Source organism: Oncorhynchus keta, chromosome 20 (assembly GCF_023373465.1).
Source record: "Oncorhynchus keta strain PuntledgeMale-10-30-2019 chromosome 20, Oket_V2, whole genome shotgun sequence".
In the NCBI taxonomy this organism is placed as follows: Eukaryota; Metazoa; Chordata; class Actinopteri; order Salmoniformes; family Salmonidae; genus Oncorhynchus; species Oncorhynchus keta.
In genome coordinates, this window is record NC_068440.1 from 37,233,465 (window position 1) to 37,254,724 (window position 21,260).

The following is a 21,260-nucleotide window of genomic DNA, read 5'->3' on the forward strand; positions in this document are numbered from 1 at the left end:
GGGTGATTCCCTGATCTACCTCTACGCAGACGACACCATTCTGTATACAACTGGCCCTTCCTTGGACACTGTGCTATCTAACCTCCAAACGAGCTTCAATGCCATACAACACTCCTTTCGTGGCCTTCAACTGCTCTTAAACGCTAGTAAAAACCAAATGCATGCTTTTCAACCGTTCGCTGCCCGCACCTGCCCGCCCGACTAGCATCACTACTCTGGATGGTTCTGACTTAGAATATGGACAACTAAAAATACCTAGGTGTCTGGCTAGACTGTAAACTCTCCTTCCAGATTCATATTAAACATCTCCAATTTTAAAATAAAAAAAAATAAAAAATGTAAATCTAGAATCGGCTTCCTATTTCGCAGCAAAGCCTCCTTCACTCCCGCCGCCAAACATAGCCTTGTAAAACTGACTGTCCTACCAAACCTCAACTTCGGCGATGTCATTTACAAAATAGCTTCCAATAATCTACTCAGCAAATTAGATGCAGTCTATTACAGTGCCATCCGTTTTGTCACCAAAGCCCTTTATATCACCCACCACTGCGACCTGTATGCTCTAGTCGGCTGGCTCTCGCTAAATATTCTTCGCCAGACCCACTGGCTCCAGGTCATCTAAGTCTATGCTTGGTAAAGCTCCACCTTATCTCAGCTCACTGGTCACGAGAACAACATCCCCCCCCCGTAGCACGCGCTCCAGCAGGTGTATCTCGCTGGTCATCCCCAAAGCCAACACCTCATTTGTCCGCCTTTCCTTCCAGTTCTCTGCTGCCAATGACTGGAACGAATTGCAAAAATCGCTGAAACTGGAGACTTATATTTCCTTCACTAACTTTAAACATCAGCTATCTGAGCAGGTAAATGATCGCTGCAGCTGTACATAGCCCATCTGTAAATAGCCCACCCAATCTACCTCATCCCCATATAGTTTTTATTTACTTTTCTGCTCTTTTGTACACCAGTATTTCTACTTGCACATCACCATCTGCTAATCTATCACTCCAGTGTTAATTTACTAAATTGTAATTGCTTCGCTACTATGGCCTATGTATTGCCTTACCTCCTCACGCCATTTGCACACACTGTATATAGACCTTATTTTTTTCTATTGTGTTATTGACTGTATGCTTGTTTATTCCATATGTAACTCTTGTGTTGTTGTGTCGCACTGCTTTACTTTATCTTGGCCAGGTTGTTCAGTTGTAAATAAGAACTTGTTCTCAACTAGCTCACCTGGTTAAATAATGGTGAAAATAAAAAAAGTCTTTGTGTGTGTGTATTCTGCTGAGTATACTGGGAAAATGTGTCTCTAAGTCAGTGAGTGTGTGTGTATTAAAACCCCTCCTGACCTGTGTGTGTGTGTGTGTGTGTGTGTATGTGTGTGTGTGTGTGTGTGTGTGTGTGTGTGTGTGTGTGTGTGTGTGTGTGTGTGTGTGTGTGTGTGTGTGTGTGTGTGTGTGTGTGTGTGTGTGTGTGTGTGTGTGTGTGTGTGTGTGTGTGTGTGTGTGTGTATTAAAAGACCCTCCTGACCTGTATGTCTTATGCAACTCCATGACTTTCTTCTCCAGCTCCTTGGTTTGTCCCGGGGCCAGCCTCAGGTCCTTGGCGTAGTCTGGTGCGTGTGTCTCTGGGTCGTACTCCCCCAGCTCGGACTGCAGTGCGTAGGAACCCAGAAGGGCCAGTGTGACAAAGGAGCAGGGTAGACGGCCCCCCAGGATGTCCTTACGCAGCTGGAGACACAGGTAGTACCTGGCCATGCAAAGATAAAAATAAAAGGCTGTGGCTAAGTCGTTTTCAAACCAAGGTCCACTGACAATCAAGAAAACTGTAGATGAAATGACTTTTGGTAGGACAATGGAATTTTTTTTTCTTTAAAGAAACAAGTTTGTGTTATTAACAATAAAATATGTTTAACAAAAATATAAACGCAACATGCAAACATTTAAATGATTTTCCTGAGCTACAGTTCATATGAGGAAATCAATCAATTGAAATGTACATTGATTAGGACCTAATCGATGGATTTCACATGACTGGGAAAACAGATATGCATCTGTTGGTCACAGATACCTTACAAAAATGGGCCTCACAATGGGCCTCAGGAATTCTTCACAGTATTTTTTTGTGCATTTAAATTGCTATTATATTATGTTATAGTGTTACTTTTTATAATTTTTTATTTTATTTTATTTGGTAAATATTTTCTTAACTCTTCTTGAACTGCACTGTTGGTTAAGGTCTTGTAAGTAAATATTTCACAGTATTCGGCACATGTGACAAATAAAGTTGGACTTGATTTGATTTATTGTGTTCCTTGTCCGTAGCTTATGCCTGCCCATACCATAACCCCACTGCCACCACATGGGGCACTCTGTTCACAATGTTAACATCAGTAAACCGCTCGCCCACACAACGCCATACACATGGTCTATGGTTGTGAGGCCGGTTGGACGTACTGCCAAATTCTCGAAAACGACGTTTATGGTAGAGAAATTAACATGACATTTTCTGGCAACAGCTCAGTTGGACTATCCTTTAGTCAGCATGCCAATTGCACGCTCCCTCAGAACTTGAGACATCTTTGGCATTGCGGTGTGTGACAAAACTGCACATTTTAGAGTGGAATTTCATTGTGCCCAGCACAAGGTGCACCTGTGTAATGATCATGCTGTTTAATCAGTTTCTTGATATGCCACACCTGTCAGGTAGATGGATTATCTTGACAAAGGATACATTCTCACTAACAGGGATGTAATTATACTTTTTTTAATTGAACCTTTATTTCACTAGGCAAGTCAGTTAATAACCAATTCTTATTTACAATGACAGCCTACCCCCAGCCAAACCCGGACGACGCTGGACCAATTGTATGCCACCCTACGAGACTCCCAATCACTGACGGATGTGATAGATCCTGTAAACAAATTTGTGCACAAAATTTGAGAGAAATACGATTTTTGTGATCATGGAATATTTCTGGGATCAACACCTTACATGTCGCATTTATATTTTTGTTCAGTAATTATTTGCTACCGTTGTCCTACCAAGAATACCTGACGTACACAAACACAGTTAGGGGTCAGCTTGAGGTCACAGACCACACGGCTTCCAGGAAGCAGCAGCAGAAAGATAATGCATCCCAAATGGCACCCTATTCCCTATTTCCCATAGGGCTATGATCAGAGATAGTGCACTATATAGGAGATAGGGTGCCATATGGGACACAAGCACAGGCAGTACACCCAGTGTGATGCTGTTAATTAGGCTTAAGCCGGGTTGTTTATGTAATCATGGATGGGGTGGATATGGGTGGGAGGCAGGATGCAGGATGAAATGACTCTGGGTGCAATTAGATTCATGAACTCAACTGGCAGGTGAGGATTAGAGGGACAGTGATTGAAAGGGGGAGGGTGAAGAGACAGAGAGATTGGGGCAATGATAAACAACCCAGCAAACCGGCAACTTTCCCAGAACATTAGCTAACATTCCACAAAGTTCTAGTTAGGGTTTTATCTAACATCCCAAAATAATGTTTATGATTTTTTTTAAATAAGTTTTTCTCCCAATTTTTCTTTTTCAAATTAAATATCCTTGAAAAATATCCTCATAACATTGTGCACAAAATCTGTAACAACCAACACAGAATATTCCCCCCCAAAATCTATAACAACCAACAAAATACATTCCCCCCCAAAATCTATAACAACCAACACAGAACATACATTTTCACAAAGTCTGCTGCCTCAGTGTCTTTAGATATTTTTGTCAGATGTTACTATGGAATACTGAAGTATAATAACAAGCATTTAATAAGTGTCAAAGGCTTTTATTGACAATTACATGAAGTTGATGCAAAGAGTCAATATTTGCAGTGTTGACCCTTTTTTTTCAAGACCTCTGCAATCTGCCCAGGCATGCTGTCAATTAACTTCTGAGCCACACCCTGACTGATGGCAGCCCATTCTTGCATAATCAATGCTTGAAGTTTGTCAGAATTTGTGGGGTTTTGTTTGTCTACCCGCCTCTTGAGGATTGACCACAAGTTCTCAATGGGATTAAGGTCTGGCCATGGACCCAAAACATCAATGTTATGTTCCCCGAGCCACTTAGTTATCACTTTTGCCTTATGGCAAGGTGCTCCATCATGCTGGAAAAGGCATTGTTCGTCACCAAACTGCTTCCCAGCCACTCACTTGGCTGGGAAGCAACCCCACACATGAATGGTCTCAGGATGCTTTACTGTTGGCATGACAAGGTAGCGCTCACCTTGTCTTCTCCAGACATGCTTTTTTCCAGATGCCCCAAACGATCAGAAAGGGGATTCATCAGAGAAAATTACTTCACCCCAGTCCTCAGCAGTCCAATCCCTGTACCTTTTGCAGAATATCAGTCTGTAACTGATGTTTTTCCTGGAGAGAAGTGGCTTCTTTGCTGCTCTTCTTGACACCAGGTCATCCTCCAAAAGTCTTTGCCTCACTGTGCGTGCACACCTCCCTGCTGCCATTCCTGAGCAAGCTCTGCACTGGTGGTGCCCCGATCCCGCAGCTGAATCAACTTTAGGAGATGGTCCTGGTGCTTGCTGGACTTTCTTGGGCTCCCTGAAGCCTTCTTCACAACAATTGAACTGCTCTCCTTGAAGTTCTTGATGATCCGATAAATGGTTGATTTAGGTGCAATCTTACTGGCAGCAATATCCTTGCCTGTGAAGTCGTTTTTGTGCAAAGCAATGATGACGGCATGTGTTTCCTTGCAGGTAACCATGGATGACAAAGGAAGAACAATGATTCCAAGCACCACCCTCCTTTTGAAGCTTCCAGTCTGTTATTCGAACTCAATCTGCATGACAGAGTGATCTCCAGCCTTGTCCTTGTCAACACTCACACCTGTGTTAACGAGAGAATCACTGACATTATGTCAGCTGGTCCTTTTGTGGCAGGGCTGAAATGCAGTGGAAATGTTTTTTGGGCATTCAGTTCATTTGCATGGCAAAGAGGGACTTTGCAATTAATTGCAAGTCATCTGTTCACTCTTCATAACATTCTGGAGTATATGCAAATTGCCATCATACAAATTGAGGCAGCAGACTTTGTGAAAATTAATATTTGTGTCATTCTCAAAACTTTTGGCCAGTTCTTTGTGGCACGTGACCACACAACTGAACAGTAGTCCAGGTGCGACAAAACTAGGGCCTGTAGGAACTGCCATCTTGATAGTGCTGTTAAGAAGGTAGAGTAGAGCTTAATTATGGACAGACTTCTCCCAGTCTTAGCTACTGTTGTACTACTCCGAGCATTTTAGTCATCTCAACTTGCTCAATTTCCACATTATTTATTACAAGATTTAGTTGAGGTTAGGGTTTAGTGAATGACTTGTCCCAAATAAATTGCTTTTAGTTTTAGAAACATTTAAGACTAACTTATTCCTTGCCACCTACACTAAAACTAACTGCAGCTTTTTGTTAAGTGTTGCAGTCATTTTCACTCGCTGTAGTAGCTGACGTGTATAGTGTTGAGTCATCCGCATACATAGTAAAGCACTGGCTTTACATTGTCATTAGTAAAAAAAAGGTAAGGGGCCGAGACAGCTGCCCTGGGGAATTCCTGATTCTACCTGGATTATGTCGAAGAGGCTTCCATTAAAGAACACCCTCTGTGTGCTGTTAGACAGGCAACTCTTTATCCACAATAAAACAGAGGGTGTAAAGCCTAACACATTTTTTTCCAGCAGCAGACTATGATCGATAATGTCAAAAGCCGCACTGAAGTCGAACAAAACAGCCCCCAATTGTCAATTTGTTTACTGTAAAATAGCACTGTATCTGGTCAAGCACAATTTTCTACAAAAGTTTACTAAGGGTTGGTAACAGGCTGATTGGTCGGCTATTTAAGCCAGTAAAGGGGGCCCACATTTTCAAGTAGGCTTGAATTGAAAATGTGGCAAATAGGAGTGTCAATATCGTCCGCTATTATCCTCAGTAATTTTCCATTCAAGTTGTCAGACCCTGGTGGCTTGTCATTGTTGATAGACAACAACAAAAAATGTCACCTCTACTACATTCGCTTAACAGAATTCAAAATGACAATGATTGTCTTTCCTAATTTGGTCAGATATATTTGGACGTGTGGTGTCAGCGTTTGTTTCTGACATGTCATGCCTAAGTTTGCTAATCTTAAATGTTTCAATTTAAATTATTATGCAAAATTCTTGCAACCAATTGAATGCTATATATATGGGGGATACAACCATCCCAGCTCTGAAGATTTTGCTGCGAAGAGACACAATCATTAGATCACTTGTTTTGGTACTGCCAATATGTAGCTTGTATTTGGTGGCATGTTCAGGAATGGCTAAATAATTGCAACATTTACCTGGAGCTAACTCCGCAAATAGCATTGCTGTGTGATTTGAAGAGTCATAGTCAATCGATCAATTATATAATAATACTCTTAGCAAAAATGTTTATATTTAATTTACAATCTGTAGAAACTATGAGAATAGAAAGATTCAGAACCTTTGTGAAACATCGCAGCACAATTGATCGATGGGAGCATGCAATTGGCATGCTGACTTCATGAATGTCCACCAGAGCTGTTGCCAGAATTTAATGTTAATTTCTCTACTGCCTCCAACGTCGTTTTCTTCACATTATTTAAATTATTTTTTTAACCTTTATTTAACTAGGCAAGTCAGTTAAGAAGAAATTCTTATTTACAATGACAGCCTAAGAACAGTGGGTTAACTGGTCTAGGAACAGTGGGTTAACTGGTCTAGGAACAGTGAGTTAACTGCCTTGTTCAGGGGCAGAACAACAGATTTTTACCTTGTCAGCTCTGTGATTTGATCTAGCAACCTTTCGGTTACTGGCCCAATGTTCTAACCACTAGGCTACCTGCCGCCCCAAGCGGGATCGTCTGAGCCCAGCCAACCAGACAGCTGATGAAACTGATGAGTATTTTGTGAGGAAAAACTAATTCTGATTGGCTGGGCCTGGCTCCCCAGTGTGTGGACCTGGCTCCCAAATGGATGGGTCTATGCCCTCCCAGGCCCACCCATGGCTGCGCCCCTGCCCAGCATGTGAAATGAATTGATTAGGGCATAATTTATTTATTTCAATTGACTGATTTGCTTATATGAACAGGTACATTTTGGCATGTTGTGTTTATATTTTTTAAATCAAGTATTGTTGTTCATTAGTTTACTCAAATTTGGGGATGGGTGGTAAGGTTATGGGGAAATAGTAAAGAAGGAATATATATTTTAAAAATCTATATATAAAGTTTATATATTTAAATTAATATATTTACCCCCCAAAAAATATATATATTGGGGATTGGAAAAGATCATTTGAAACGGGGCTCAATTTGGCAAATTGAAAGACAAAACTTTTCAATATACAGACGTGCCTGTTCTCAGAGTCAAAGCAAGTTAACGTTGTCTTTAAGTAAAACAATTTTTTTGACCAAATCGTTTTACAGTATTTTAAATTAAATTGATATCTGATTAAAGATCGGGTTTTGACATCCGTTTAACTTCTCCATTCCTACTAGAAGGTGATAGACACACATCACACTTTAATTTAATTCATAGGTCACTTGAACAGCATTTAAATCATACAAACACAACCATATTTTTTACACAATTTACGAGTTAGAACACAATTGATGAATTATTAAAATATTCCCATCCTCTTCATACGCTGTGTAACACTGTATTTTTTTGTTACCATTTTAAGTGAAAATAATCACAGTAAGGAACTTAATTGTTACCCAGAAATGATTTAATATTGAGATAAAAATTGGACCTTAACTCAATAAAAGATTATTACATTGAAACTGAATTTGTTTTGATATATTTATTATGTATCGTAATTTTTCAGAATGTGTTTGTCCTTACTCTAAAATGGATTAAATATATTTTACACACAATACCCCTATAAAAAGTACAAAACTGAAATATAACATTTACATAAGTATTCAGACCCTTTACTCAGTACTTTGTTGAAGCACCTTTGGCAGCGATTACATCCTTCTTGGGTATGACACTACAAGCTTGGCACACCTGGATTTGGAGAGTTTCTCCCATTCTTCATTGTAGATCCTCTCCAGCTCTGTCAGGTTGGATATGGAGCATCGCTGCACAGCTATTTTCAGGACTCTCCAGAGATGTTCGATCGGGTTGAAGTCCGGGCTCTAGCTGCGCCACTCAAGGATATTTAGAGACTTGTCCCGAAGCCACTCCTGCGTTATCTTGGCTGTGTGCTTAGGGTCGTTGTCCTGTTGGAAGGTGAACCTTCAACCCAGTCTGGGGTCCTGAGCACTCTGGAGCAGGTTTTCATCAAGGATCTCTCTTTACTTTGTGCCGTTCATCTTTCCCCTCGATCCTGACTAGTCTCCCAACGAAAAACTTCCCCCCCAGCATGACGCTGCCACCACCATGCTTCACCTTAGGGATGATGCCATGTGTCTTCTGTATCACCTTCAAATGTGAATTGACATTCAAACTGGAGAGAAACATAATGGGGATGTATTCCAAAGCGCTTTAAGGAGCTGTACATACTGAGAATGTTGTAGTAACAATAATAGTACTTAGTACTTAAATATTAAACTTAAATATAAAATGTTCTTGAAATGTTCTGAGGACTTCCAAGACAGGGTCATAGTTATTTTCTGTATTGTTTAGTTTCCTTACAGAAATGTTCGTTTTCCTCTTTGTTATTTTTGTTCAAGTGTTCTGATTTAAATAAATATCATGAATACACGTACCACGCTGCGCTTTGGTCCAGTCATTTACAGAAAGAGGATCGTGACAGTAAGTTTTGTGCTTTGGGAACCTATCACTTGTAATGTACCCACACTGTTCCCACAACCTAATTCAGTGTTCTAGGAACCTTTAAAGAACTCAGACAGGTTATTCTGTGAACATTCTTGCAACATCAAAGGACTGTTTTGTGTAGCCTGATACAAACACTATCTGAATGTCAGCATAACTGGACAGTTTTAGTGTTTTTTTTCATATCCCCACAATGTTCCCAGAAACCTAATGAAACATTCTGATCATCTTTTAAAGAACCGGTTAAATGTGTTTTTATGAAAGTTTTTCTAGCATCAGGTGAATGTCTTATTCAAATATTCTATAATCATCAGCACGACTGGACATTTTTTGTGTTATGAGAACATTTGCCGCGACCTAACACATTTTCTGGGGACTTTCACAGAACCAATTTTGGTTTGCTGGGAATAGACAGAGAGCACACCTAGCAGAGAGAAACCAGACAGAGGAGCAGGTAGATGTTTACCTGGTGATGTCTTCAGAAAGCTGGGCTGGGTCAGGAGGATAGAACTTCACATTGAAGGTGAAGTCATAATTGGTGCCTGAGGGGGAAAAAATCTGGCATCAAAACACATTCAAATCATGGCAACATTTTCCTCTCACTAAAACATGCACAGCGATGTTTAAAAACAAAAAACGTGGGTCATATTCAATAGGCACCAAACGGACTGTTAGGGACTAACATGAACTTGTCCAATAAGAAACCCTCATTTTCGTTCCAAAACGTTTAGCTACGGTGTGCACTAATGAATACCCCCCTGAGTAATGAATGACGACGGTATTTTCGTCTCACCTGTACATGATTGTGCGTCTGCACAGATCTTGTCTAACTTTGCACCTACGTAGGTGGAGCAGAAAATGAAATGGGAGTGTCACGGTGAGGTGTACAGGGCAGTGTGCTTATTAGCCTTTCGCCATTCAGGGTACGTTTGAGGGAAAAGCTAGCAAGCCAGCCAACTTTAGCCAGTTAACTGATGGTGCTTGACTTCCGTTGTGAGGTCAGAGCATTCCAGGGTGCGCTCTGATCGCTGCGAGAGAGAAACACTCTGAATGTACCAAAGGCCCAGGACACACTGACAGTCTGGAGCCGCCATTTTCCGAACGCACCGCACCCACAGTAGAACTTCCATTCATTTAGCGAGAGGTTACAAGACAGGCCCCTATAGACACACAATGAGAGCAGAGCAGAAGCTACGCATTCAACCCTCACCTTGAACCTGCCTGCGGATCTCCTTGGTGAAATCCATCCAGGTCTGTGGAGCAGAAGTAGGACAATCAGGGAAAAAAACAAGGACTCAAGACGCTGCACCTTTTTAAAACTGAACATCAAACACTGGGAGGAAACCAGGATACCTAGTCAGTTGTACAACACTGGGAGGAAACCAGGATACCTAGTCAGTTGTACAACACTGGGAGGAAACCAGGATACCTTGTCAGTTGTACAACACTGGGAGGAAACCACCAGGATACCTAGTCAGTTGTACAACACTGGGAGGAAACCAGGATATCTAGTCAGTTGTACAACACTGGGAGGAAACCAGGATACCTAGTCAGTTGTACAACACTGGGAGGAAACCAGGATACCTAGTCAGTTGTACAACACTGGGAGGAAACCAGGATACCTAGTCAGTTGTACAACACTGGGAGGAAACCAGGATACCTAGTCAGTTGTACAACACTGGGAGGAAACCAGGATACCTAGTCAGTTGTACAACACTGGGAGGAAACCAGGATACCTAGTCAGTTGTACAACACTGGGAGGAAACCAGGATATCTAGTCAGTTGTACAACACTGGGAGGAAACCAGGATACCTAGTCAGTTGTACAACACTGGGAGGAAACCAGGATACCTAGTCAGTTGTACAACACTGGGAGGAAACCAGGATACCTAGTCAGTTGTACAACACTGGGAGGAAACCAGGATACCTAGTCAGTTGTACAACACTGGGAGGAAACCAGGAGGAAAGATGAGATACCTAGTCAGTTGTACAACTGAATGTCTTCAACTGAAATGTGTCTTCCTCATTTAACCCAACCCCTCTGAATCAGAGAGGTACGTTTATAATTTATCCGTTATTTTACCAGGTAAGTTGACTGAGAACACGTTCTCATATACAGCAACAACCTGGGGTTATAGTTACAGGAGGGGGAAGAATGAGCCAATTGCAATTGGGGATAATTAGGTGACCATGGTGGTTTGAGGGCCAGATTGGGAATTTAGCTCGGACACCGGGGTAAACACCCCTACTCTTACGATAAGTGCCATGGGCGCTTTAATGACCTCATACTAATATTACTGGTGTGATCACACCTGTACCTGTCCATTCCCACAAAGATACATGGACAGCAGCATACCACCCTGCACACCACTGCTGGCTTGCTTCTGAAGCTAAGCAGGGTTGGTCCTGGTCAGTTCCTGGATGGGAGACCAGATGCTGCTGGAAGTGGTGTTGGAGGGCCAGTAGGAGGCACTTTTTCCTCTGGTCTAAAAAATATCCCAATGCCCCAGGGCAGTGAATGGGGACACTGCCCTATACAGTCCCCAGTAAATTTAGTAACAGACAGACATGAGTTAAAGTGCAGAACATTGTCTCAGAGCTTCTGACCTTCATGGAGGGCGACTCCCAGATGGCCAGGCCGTAGTAGTCTCTCTCCAGCAGGTTGAGGTGGTCACACACCTTGGTGAACAGCTCCACACCTTTGGCATGTTTCTACAGGCAGATGAGATATTTCACAGAGAGCCATAATAAACCAGTCTGTGTGATAGGCATGTTTTCTAAAGGCCAGACACACACACAGGGAGAATAAATAGCTATAGACACACACAAAAAGCCAGTAATTAACTGTGTGAGACATATGTGTCCCAAATGGCACCCTAATCCCTATATAGTGCACTACTTTTGACCAGGTCCTATTTAGGGAATAGCGTGTCAATTGGGACGTATCCATTAACTGTAGGTTCCTAATGCAGTAGAACATGAATTAGGAGAGAGGAAGCTCAGGGACCTTACTGTAGCATGCTGTTAGTTAGGTTGCTGCTGACCAATGACAAAAACATTGTCTGAGTAGTGGTGGGGGATCGTTTTATTCAATACTAGATGTATTCCTAGCCTGGAAATCCCAGGGATGGTTGTGCTGTCTTGCCAAATCATATGGAATTGGCATGCCAACCAGCCCTGTCAACCAGCCAAGTCAACCAGCCCTGTCAACCAGCCCTGTCAACCAGCCCTGTCAACCAGCCCTGTCAACCAGCCCTGTCAACCAGCCCTGTCAAACAGCCCTGTCAACCAGCCCTGTCAACCAGCCCTGTCAAACAGCCCTGTCAACCAGCCCTGTCAACCAGCCCTGTCAACCAGCCCTGTCAAACAGCCCTGTCAAACAGCCCTGTCAAACAGCCAAGTCAAACAGCCAAGTCAACCAGCCCTGTCAACCAGCCCTGTCAACCAGCCCTGCCAAACAGCCCTGTCAACCAGCCCTGTCAACCAGCCATGCCAACCAGCCCTGTCAACCAGCCCTGTCAACCAGCCCTGTCAACCAGCCCTGTCAACCAGCCCTGTCAACCAGCCCTGCCAACCAGCCCTGTCAACCAGCCCTGTCAACCAGCCATGCCAACCAGCCCTGTCAACCAGCCCTGTCAAACAGCCCTGTCAACCAGCCCTGTCAACCAGCCCTGTCAACCAGTCAAGTCAAACAGCCCTGTCAACCAGCCCTGTCAACCAGCCAAGTCAACCAGCCAAGTCAACCAGCCCTGTCAACCAGCCCTGTCAACCAGCCAAGTCAAACAGCCCTGTCAACCAGCCCTGTCAACCAGCCCTGTCAACCAGCCCTGTCAAACAGCCAAGTCAACCAGCCCTGTCAACCAGCCCTGTCAACCAGCCCTGTCAACCAGCCAAGTCAACCAGCCAAGTCAACCAGCCCTGTCAACCAGCCAAGTCAAACAGCCCTGTCAACCAGCCCTGTCAACCAGCCCTGTCAACCAGCCCTGTCAACCAGCCATGCCAAACAGCCCTGTCAACCAGCCCTGTCAAACCGCCCTGTCAACCAGCCCTGTCAAACAGCCAAGTCAAACAGCCAAGTCAACCAGCCCTGTCAAACAGCCAAGTCAACCAGCCCTGTCAACCAGCCCTGTCAAACAGCCCTGTCAACCAGCCCTGTCAAACAGCCCTGTCAAACAGCCCTGTCAACCAGCCCTGTCAACCAGCCCTGTCAAACATGATGATTCCATGAGATTTGTCTAGACAGCACAAACCATCCTGTATCCCAGGTTTCCAACTAGAATAAAGGATTTATTTGGTAATATTGGGACTTACATCCAGCTCACACTCAAACAGAGTGTCGTCCAGCAGTGTAACTTTAATTTGCATGATCCTGGGTCGACGGGGAGGCTTAGGAGGTTGAGCGTCTTCCTCTGTTGTCTTCTCTACTCCCTCTTTCTCTCCTTCCCTCTCAGGCTCCTCCTCCTCTTTCTCCTTCCCCTGGGCACTGTCGTCTTCTCTTTTCTCCTTATCGGTCTCTCCCCCCTCTTCCTCAGAGTCGTTCTCGGGGTCTTCCTTCTGGTCTACCTGGATAAGCTGGAGGAAGAAAACACAAGACACATTTTAAACACAATCAATGTTATATTTATATCCAAAAACGCATACATTGACACATGACAAAAACATCCTTGCTTATAGATACACAGAACAAACAGCTAATCTTGACAAAGGACACAGACATGATATTGATGAGCCACTGTAGTCTACATCTATATATTGGTAAACTGGTCTATACCTGCAGTGTCCAGTCAGTGAACACGTTACAACCACACGCCTGGAGGCATTGACGAATCCTCAGCTCAAACACACAAGTTAATAGTCATGTCAACCGCTCTGGTTCTGCATCTCTACATTTCACTACAGGTGAACTAAACAAAGGCTTTGTCACACACACACACACACACACACACACACACACACACACACACACACACACACACACGTAAATGAATAACTAAAGCATCACTACAGCAAAAAGTAAAGTAAATGACCGTAGACACCGATGGAAGGAGTAAGGTCTTAAAAGTACTGCTGTTCAGGGAGAGGAAGGGAACTAGTGTAACTGGGACCAGCCAGCCAGCTAGCCAGTTAGCCAGCCAGCTAGCCAGTTAGCCAGCCAGTTAGCCAGTTAGCCAGCCAGCTAGCCAGTTAGCCAGCCAGCTAGCCAGTTAGCCAGCCAGTTAGCCAGTTAGCCAGCCAGCTAGCCAGTTAGCCAGCCAGCTAGCCAGTTAGCCAGCCAGCTAGCCAGCCAGCTAGCCAGCCAGCTAGCCAGTTAGCCAGCCAGCCATCCAGCCAGTTAGACAGCCAGTCATCCAGCCAGTTAGCCAGTCAGTCATCCAGCCAGTTAGCCAGTCAGCCAGCAAGTTAGCCAGAAAGGCAGCCAGCCAGCCAGGCAGCCAGTTACCCAGTTAGCCAGCCAGTTAGCCAGCCAGTCAGCCAGCCAGTCATCCAGCAAGTTAGCCGGCCAATTAGCCAGTCAGCCAGCCAGTTAGCCAGCCAGGCAGCCAGTTACCCAGTTAGCCAGCCAGTTAGCCAGCCAGTCAGCCAGCCAGTCATCCAGCAAGTTAGCCAGTTAGCCAGTCAGCCAGCCAGTTAGCCAGCCAGCTAGCCAGTTAGCCAGCCAGTTAGCCAGTTAGCCAGCCAGCTAGCCAGTTTAGCCAGCCAGCCAGTTAGCCAGTTAGCCAGTTAGCCAGCAGTCATCCAGCCAGTTAGACAGCCAGCAGTTCATCCAGCCAGTTAGCCAGTTAGCCAGTCATCCAGCCAGTTAGCCAGTTCAGCCAGCCAGTTAGCCAGCCAGTTAGCCAGCCAGCCAGCCAGCCAGGCAGCCAGTTACCCAGTTAGCCAGCCAGTTAGCCAGCCAGTCAGCCAGCCAGTCATCCAGCAAGTTAGCCGGCCAATTAGCCAGTCAGCCAGCCAGTTAGCCAGCCAGTCAGACAGCCAGTCAGCCAGCCAGTTAGCCAGCCAGGCAGGGGGCACTGCTCTTAGGTTACTCCCTGAAACCCTGGCTGTATCCCAAATGGCTCCCTATTACCTATATAGTGCATTACTTTTGACCAGGGCCAATAGAGCTCTCGTCAAAAGTAGTGCACTATGTAGAGAATAGGGAGTCATTTGGCATGCACAATAGAGGATATGGAGTCATTTGGCATGTACAATAGAGGATATGATGTCATTTGGCATGTACAATAGAGGATATGGAGTCATTTGGCATGTACAATAGAGGATATGGAATCATTTGGCATGTACAATAGAGGATATGAGGTCATTTGGCATGTACAATAGAGGATAGGGGGTCATTTGGCATGTACAATAGAGGATATGAGGTCATTTGGCATGTACAATAGAGGATATGGTGTCATTTAGCATGTACAATAGAGGATATGGAATCATTTGGCATGTACAATAGAGGATATGAGGTCATTTGGCATGTACAATAGAGGATATGGAGTCATTTGGCATGTACAATAGAGGATATGAGGTCATTTGGCATGTACAATAGAGGATATGAGTCATTTGGCATGTACAATAGAGGATATGAGGTCATTTGGCATGTACAATAGAGGATATGAGGTCATTTGGCATGTACAATAGAGGATAGGGGGTCATTTGGCATGTACAATAGAGGATATGAGGTCATTTGGCATGTACAATAGAGGATATGAGGTCATTTGGCATGTACAATAGAGGATATGAAGTCATTTGGCATGTACAATAGAGGAGATGGAGTCATTTGGCATGTACAATAGAGGATATGGAGTCATTTGGCATGTACAATAGAGGATATGGAGTCATTTAGCATGTACAATAGAGGATATGAGGTCATTTGGCATGTACAATAGAGGATATGAGGTCATTTGGCATGTACAATAGAGGATATGGAGTCATTTGGCATGTACAATAGAGGATATGGAGTCATTTGGCATGTACAATAGAGGATATGGAGTCATTTGGCATGTACAATAGAGGATATGGAGTCATTTGGCATGTACAATAGAGGATATGAGGTCATTTGGCATGTACAATAGAGGATATGAGGTCATTTGGCATGTACAATAGAGGATATGGAGTCATTTGGCATGTACAATAGAGGATATGGAGTCATTTGGCATGTACAATAGAGGATATGAGGTCATTTAGCATTTACAATAGAGGATATAGAGTCATTTGGCATGTACAATAGAGGATATGGAATCATTTGGCATGTACAATAGAGGATATGAGTCATTTGGCATGTACAATAGAGGATATGGAGGTCATTTGGCATGTACAATAGAGGATATGGAATCATTTGGCATGTACAATAGAGGATATGAGGTCATTTGGCATGTACAATAGAGGATATGGAATCATTTGGCATGTACAATAGAGGATATGGAGTCATTTAGCATGTACAATAGAGGATATGGAATCATTTGGCATGTACAATAGAGGATATGGGTCATTTGGCATGTACAATAGAGGATATGGAGTCATTTGGCATGCACAATAGAGGATATGGAGTCATTTGGCATGTACAATAGAGGATATGAGGTCATTTGGCATGCACAATAGAGGATATGGAGTCATTTGGCATGTACAATAGAGGATATGAGGTCATTTGGCATGTACAATAGAGGATATGAGGTCATTTGGCATGTACAATAGAGGATATGAGGTCATTTGGCATGTACAATAGAGGAGAGTCATTTGGCATGTACAATAGAGGATATGGAGTCATTTGGCATGTACAATAGAGGATATGAGGTCATTTAGCATGTACAATAGAGGATATTTAGCATTTACAATAGAGTCATTTGGCATGTACAATAGAGGATATGGAATCATTTGGCATGTACAATAGAGGATATGAGGTCATTTGGCATGTACAATAGAGGATATGAGGTCATTTGGCATGTACAATAGAGGATATGGAGTCATTTAGCATGTACAATAGAGGATATGGAATCATTTGGCATGTACAATAGAGGATATGAGGTCATTTGGCATGTACAATAGAGGATATGGAATCATTTGGCATGTACAAGAGGATATGGAGTCATTTAGCATGTACAATAGAGGATATGGAATCATTTGGCATGTACAATAGAGGATATGAGGTCATTTGGCATGCACAATAGAGGATATGGAGTCATTTGGCATGTACAATAGAGGATATGAGGTCATTTGGCATGTACAATAGAGGATATGGAGTCATTTGGCATGTACAATAGAGGATATGAGGTCATTTGGCATGTACAATAGAGGATATGGAGTCATTTGGCATGTACAATAGAGGATATGAGGTCATTTAGCATGTACAATAGAGGATATGAGGTCATTTGGCATGTACAATAGAGGATATGGAGTCATTTGGCATGTACAATAGAGGAGATGGAGTCATTTGGCATGTACAATAGAGGATATGGAGTCATTTGGCATGTACAATAGAGGATATGGAGTCATTTGGCATGTACAATAGAGGATATGGAGTCATTTGGCATGTACAATAGAGGATATGGAGTCATTTGGCATGTACAATAGAGGATATGGAGTCATTTGGCATGTACAATAGAGGATATAGAGTCATTTGGCATGTACAATAGAGGATATGAAGTCATTTCGCATTTACAATAGAGGATATGGAGTCATTTGGCATGTACAATAGAGGATATGAGGTCATTTGGCATGTACAATAGAGGATATGGAGTCATTTGGCATGTACAATAGAGGATATGGAGTCATTTGGCATGTACAATAGAGGATATAGAGTCATTTGGCATGTACAATAGAGGATATGAGGTCATTTAGCATTTACAATAGAGGATATAGAGTCATTTGGCATGTACAATAGAGGATATGGAATCATTTGGCATGTACAATAGAGGATATGAGGTCATTTGGCATGTACAATAGAGGATATGAGGTCATTTGGGGCCACAGTGTCTCCTGACCCCTCCTGTCTCAGCCTCCAGTATTTATGCTGCAGTAGTTTATGTGTCGGGGGGCTAGGGTCAGTTTGTTATATCTGGAGTACTTCTCCTGTCCTATTCGGTGTCCTGTGTGAATCTAAGTGTGCGTTCTCTAATTCTCTCCTTCTCTCTTTCTTTCTCTCTCTCGGAGGACCTGAGCCCTAGGACCATGTCCCAGGACTACCTGACATGAGGACTCCTTGCTGTCCCCAGTCCACCTGGCCATGCTCCTGCTCCAGTTTCAACTGACCTGAGCCCTAGGACCGTGCCCCAGGACTACCTGACATGAAGGCTCCTTGCTGTCCCCAGTCCACCTGACTGTGCTGCTGCTCCAGTTTCAACTGTTCTGCCTTATTATTATTCGACCATGCTGGTCATTTATGAACATTTGAACATCTTGGTCATGTTCTGTTATAATCTCTACCCGGCACAGCCAGAAGAGGACTGGCCACCCACATAGCCCGGTTCCTCTCTAGGTTTCTTCCTAGGTTTTGGCCTTTCTAGGGAGTTTTCCTAGCCACCGTGCTTTTACACCTGCATTGTTTGCTGTTTGGGGTTTTAGGCTGGGTTTCTGTACAGCACTTTGAGATATCAGCTGATGTACGAAGGGCTATATAAATAAATTTGATTTGATTTGATTTGGCATGTACAATAGAGGATATGGAGTCATTTAGCATGTACAATAGAGGATATGGAATCATTTGGCATGTACAATAGAGGATATGAGGTCATTTGGCATGTACAATAGAGGATATGGAATCATTTGGCATGTACAATAGAGGATATGGAGTCATTTAGCATGTACAATAGAGGATATGGAATCATTTGGCATGTACAATAGAGGATATGAGGTCATTTGGCATGTACAATAGAGGATATGAGGTCATTTGGCATGTACAATAGAGGATATGGAGTCATTTGGCATGCACAATAGAGGATATGGAGTCATTTGGCATGTACAATAGAGGATATGAGGTCATTTGGCATGCACAATAGAGGATATGGAGTCATTTGCCATGTACAATAGAGGATATGAGGTCATTTGGCATGTACAATAGAGGATATGAGGTCATTTGGCATGTACAATAGAGGATATGGAGTCATTTGGCATGTACAATAGAGGATATAGAGTCATTTGGCATGTACAATAGAGGATATGGAATCATTTGGCATGTACAATAGAGGATATGAGGTCATTTAGCATGTACAATAGAGGATATGAGGTCATTTGGCATGCACAATAGAGGATATGGAATCATTTGGCATGTACAATAGAGGATATGAGGTCATTTGGCATGTACAATAGAGGATATGAGGTCATTTGGCATGTACAATAGAGGATATGGAGTCATTTAGCATGTACAATAGAGGATATGGAATCATTTGGCATGTACAATAGAGGATATGAGGTCATTTGGCAATGGACAATAGAGGATATGGAATCATTTGGCATGTACAATAGAGGATATGGAGTCATTTAGCATGTACAATAGAGGATATGGAATCATTTGGCATGTACAATAGAGGATATGAGGTCATTTGGCATGTACAATAGAGGATATGAGGTCATTTGGCATGTACAATAGAGGATATGGAGTCATTTGGCATGTACAATAGAGGATATGGAGTCATTTGGCATGTACAATAGAGGATATGGAGTCATTTGGCATGTACAATAGAGGATATGAGGTCATTTGGCATGTACAATAGAGGATATGAGGTCATTTGGCATGTACAATAGAGGATATGGAGTCATTTGGCATGTACAATAGAGGATATGGAGTCATTTGGCATGTACAATAGAGGATATGGAGTCATTTGGCATGTACAATAGAGGATATGAGGTCATTTGAGATGCAACCCCTGACTCTCTGAAGAGGAGTCGACTGGAGCCTCGCTACTCTAAACGAGTACCTTATCAAAGGCATGACCTCAGAGAGCAAGAGAGAGAGAGACAGAGAGACAGGGAGACAGAGAGAGAGACAGTGTGTGCTACCTATACCTGTGTGCTACCTATATCCCCGACTAGAATCCCCATATTTTAATGAAGACAGCTTCTCCATCCTGGAGGGCGAAATCAATCATTTCCAGGCCCAGGGACATGTACTAGTCTGTGGCGACCTAAATGCCAGAACCGGACAAGAACCTGACACCCTCAGCACACAGGGGGACAAACATCTGCCTGGAGGTGACAGCATCCCCTCCCACATATGCCCCCTAGGCACAACTATGACAACATAACCAACAAAAACGGGTCACAACTCCTGCAGCTCTGTCGCACGCTGGGTATGTACATAGTCAACGGTAGGCTTCGAGGGGACTCCTATGGTAGATACACCTATAGCTCATCTCATGGCAGTAGTACTGTATTACTACTTTATCACTGACCTCAACCCAGAATCTCTCAGAGCGTTCACAGTCAGTCCACTAACACCCCTATCAGACCACAGCAAAATCACAGTCTACTTAAACAGAGCAATACTCAACCACGAGGCATCAAAGCCAAAGGAACTGAGTAACATTAAGAAATGCTATAGGTGGAAGGAATGCAGTTTGGAAACCTACCAAAAAACAATTAGGCAACAACAAATTCAATCCCTTTTAGACAATTTCCTGGGTAAACGTTCCACTGTAATAGTGAAGGTGTAAACTTGGCAGTAGAAAATCTTAACAGTATATTTGACCTCTCAGCTTCCCTATCAAATCTAAAAATCTCAAATAGAAAACCGAAGAAAATTAACAATAATGACAAATGGTTTGATGAGGAATGCAAAAATCTAAGAAAGAAATTGAGAAACCTGTCCAACCAAAAACATAGAGACCCGGAAAACCTGAGTCTACGCCTTCACTATGGTGAATCACTAAAACAATACAGAAACACACTACGGAAAAAGAAGGAACAGCATGTCAGAAATCAGCTCAATGCAATTGAAGAATCCATAGACTCTAACCACTTCTGGGAAAATTGGAAAACACTAAACAAACAACAACACGAAGAATTATCTATCCAAAATGGAGATGTATGGGTAAACCACTTCTCCAATCTTTTTGGTTCTATAACAAAGAACAAAGAGCAAAAACATATACATGATCAACTACAGATCTTAGAATCAACTATTAAAGACTACCAGAACCCACTGGATTCTCCAATTACATTGAATGAGTTACAGGACAAAATAAAAACCCTCCAACCCAAAAAAGGCCTGTGGTGTCGATGGTATCCTCAATGAAATGATCAAATATACAGACAACAAATTCCAATTGGCTATACTAAAACTCTTTAACATCATACTTAGCTCTGGCATCTTCCCCAATATTTGGAACCAAGGACTGATCACCCCAATCCACAAAAGTGGAGACAAATTTGACCCCAATAACTACCGTGGAATATGTGTCAACAGTAACCTTGGGAAAATCCTCTGCATTATTATTAACAGCAGACTCG

The 21,260-nt window shown here is 42.9% G+C and overlaps 1 protein-coding gene across 7 annotated transcripts in view; it reads right to left on the reverse strand.

Annotated features, from left to right (window-relative positions):
* Positions 1-21,260, reverse strand: part of LOC118379570 (protein 4.1-like) — a 129,448-nt gene that overhangs the window by 78,639 nt on the left and 29,549 nt on the right. For 5 of the 7 annotated variants that reach the window (XM_052472787.1, XM_052472786.1, XM_052472784.1 and 2 more), the window contains exons 3-8: positions 13,143-13,403; positions 11,439-11,543; positions 10,043-10,085; positions 9,626-9,670; positions 9,299-9,374; positions 1,534-1,752 (exon numbers count right to left, since the gene is read on the reverse strand). In XM_052472787.1, the coding sequence (XP_052328747.1) occupies positions 1,534-1,752; positions 9,299-9,374; positions 9,626-9,670; positions 10,043-10,085; positions 11,439-11,543; positions 13,143-13,403 (749 nt within the window). The remainder of the gene's footprint in view (positions 1-1,533; positions 1,753-9,298; positions 9,375-9,625; positions 9,671-10,042; positions 10,086-11,438; positions 11,544-13,142; positions 13,404-21,260) is intronic. The other 2 variants (XM_052472789.1, XM_052472785.1) reach the window with 1 other exon arrangement.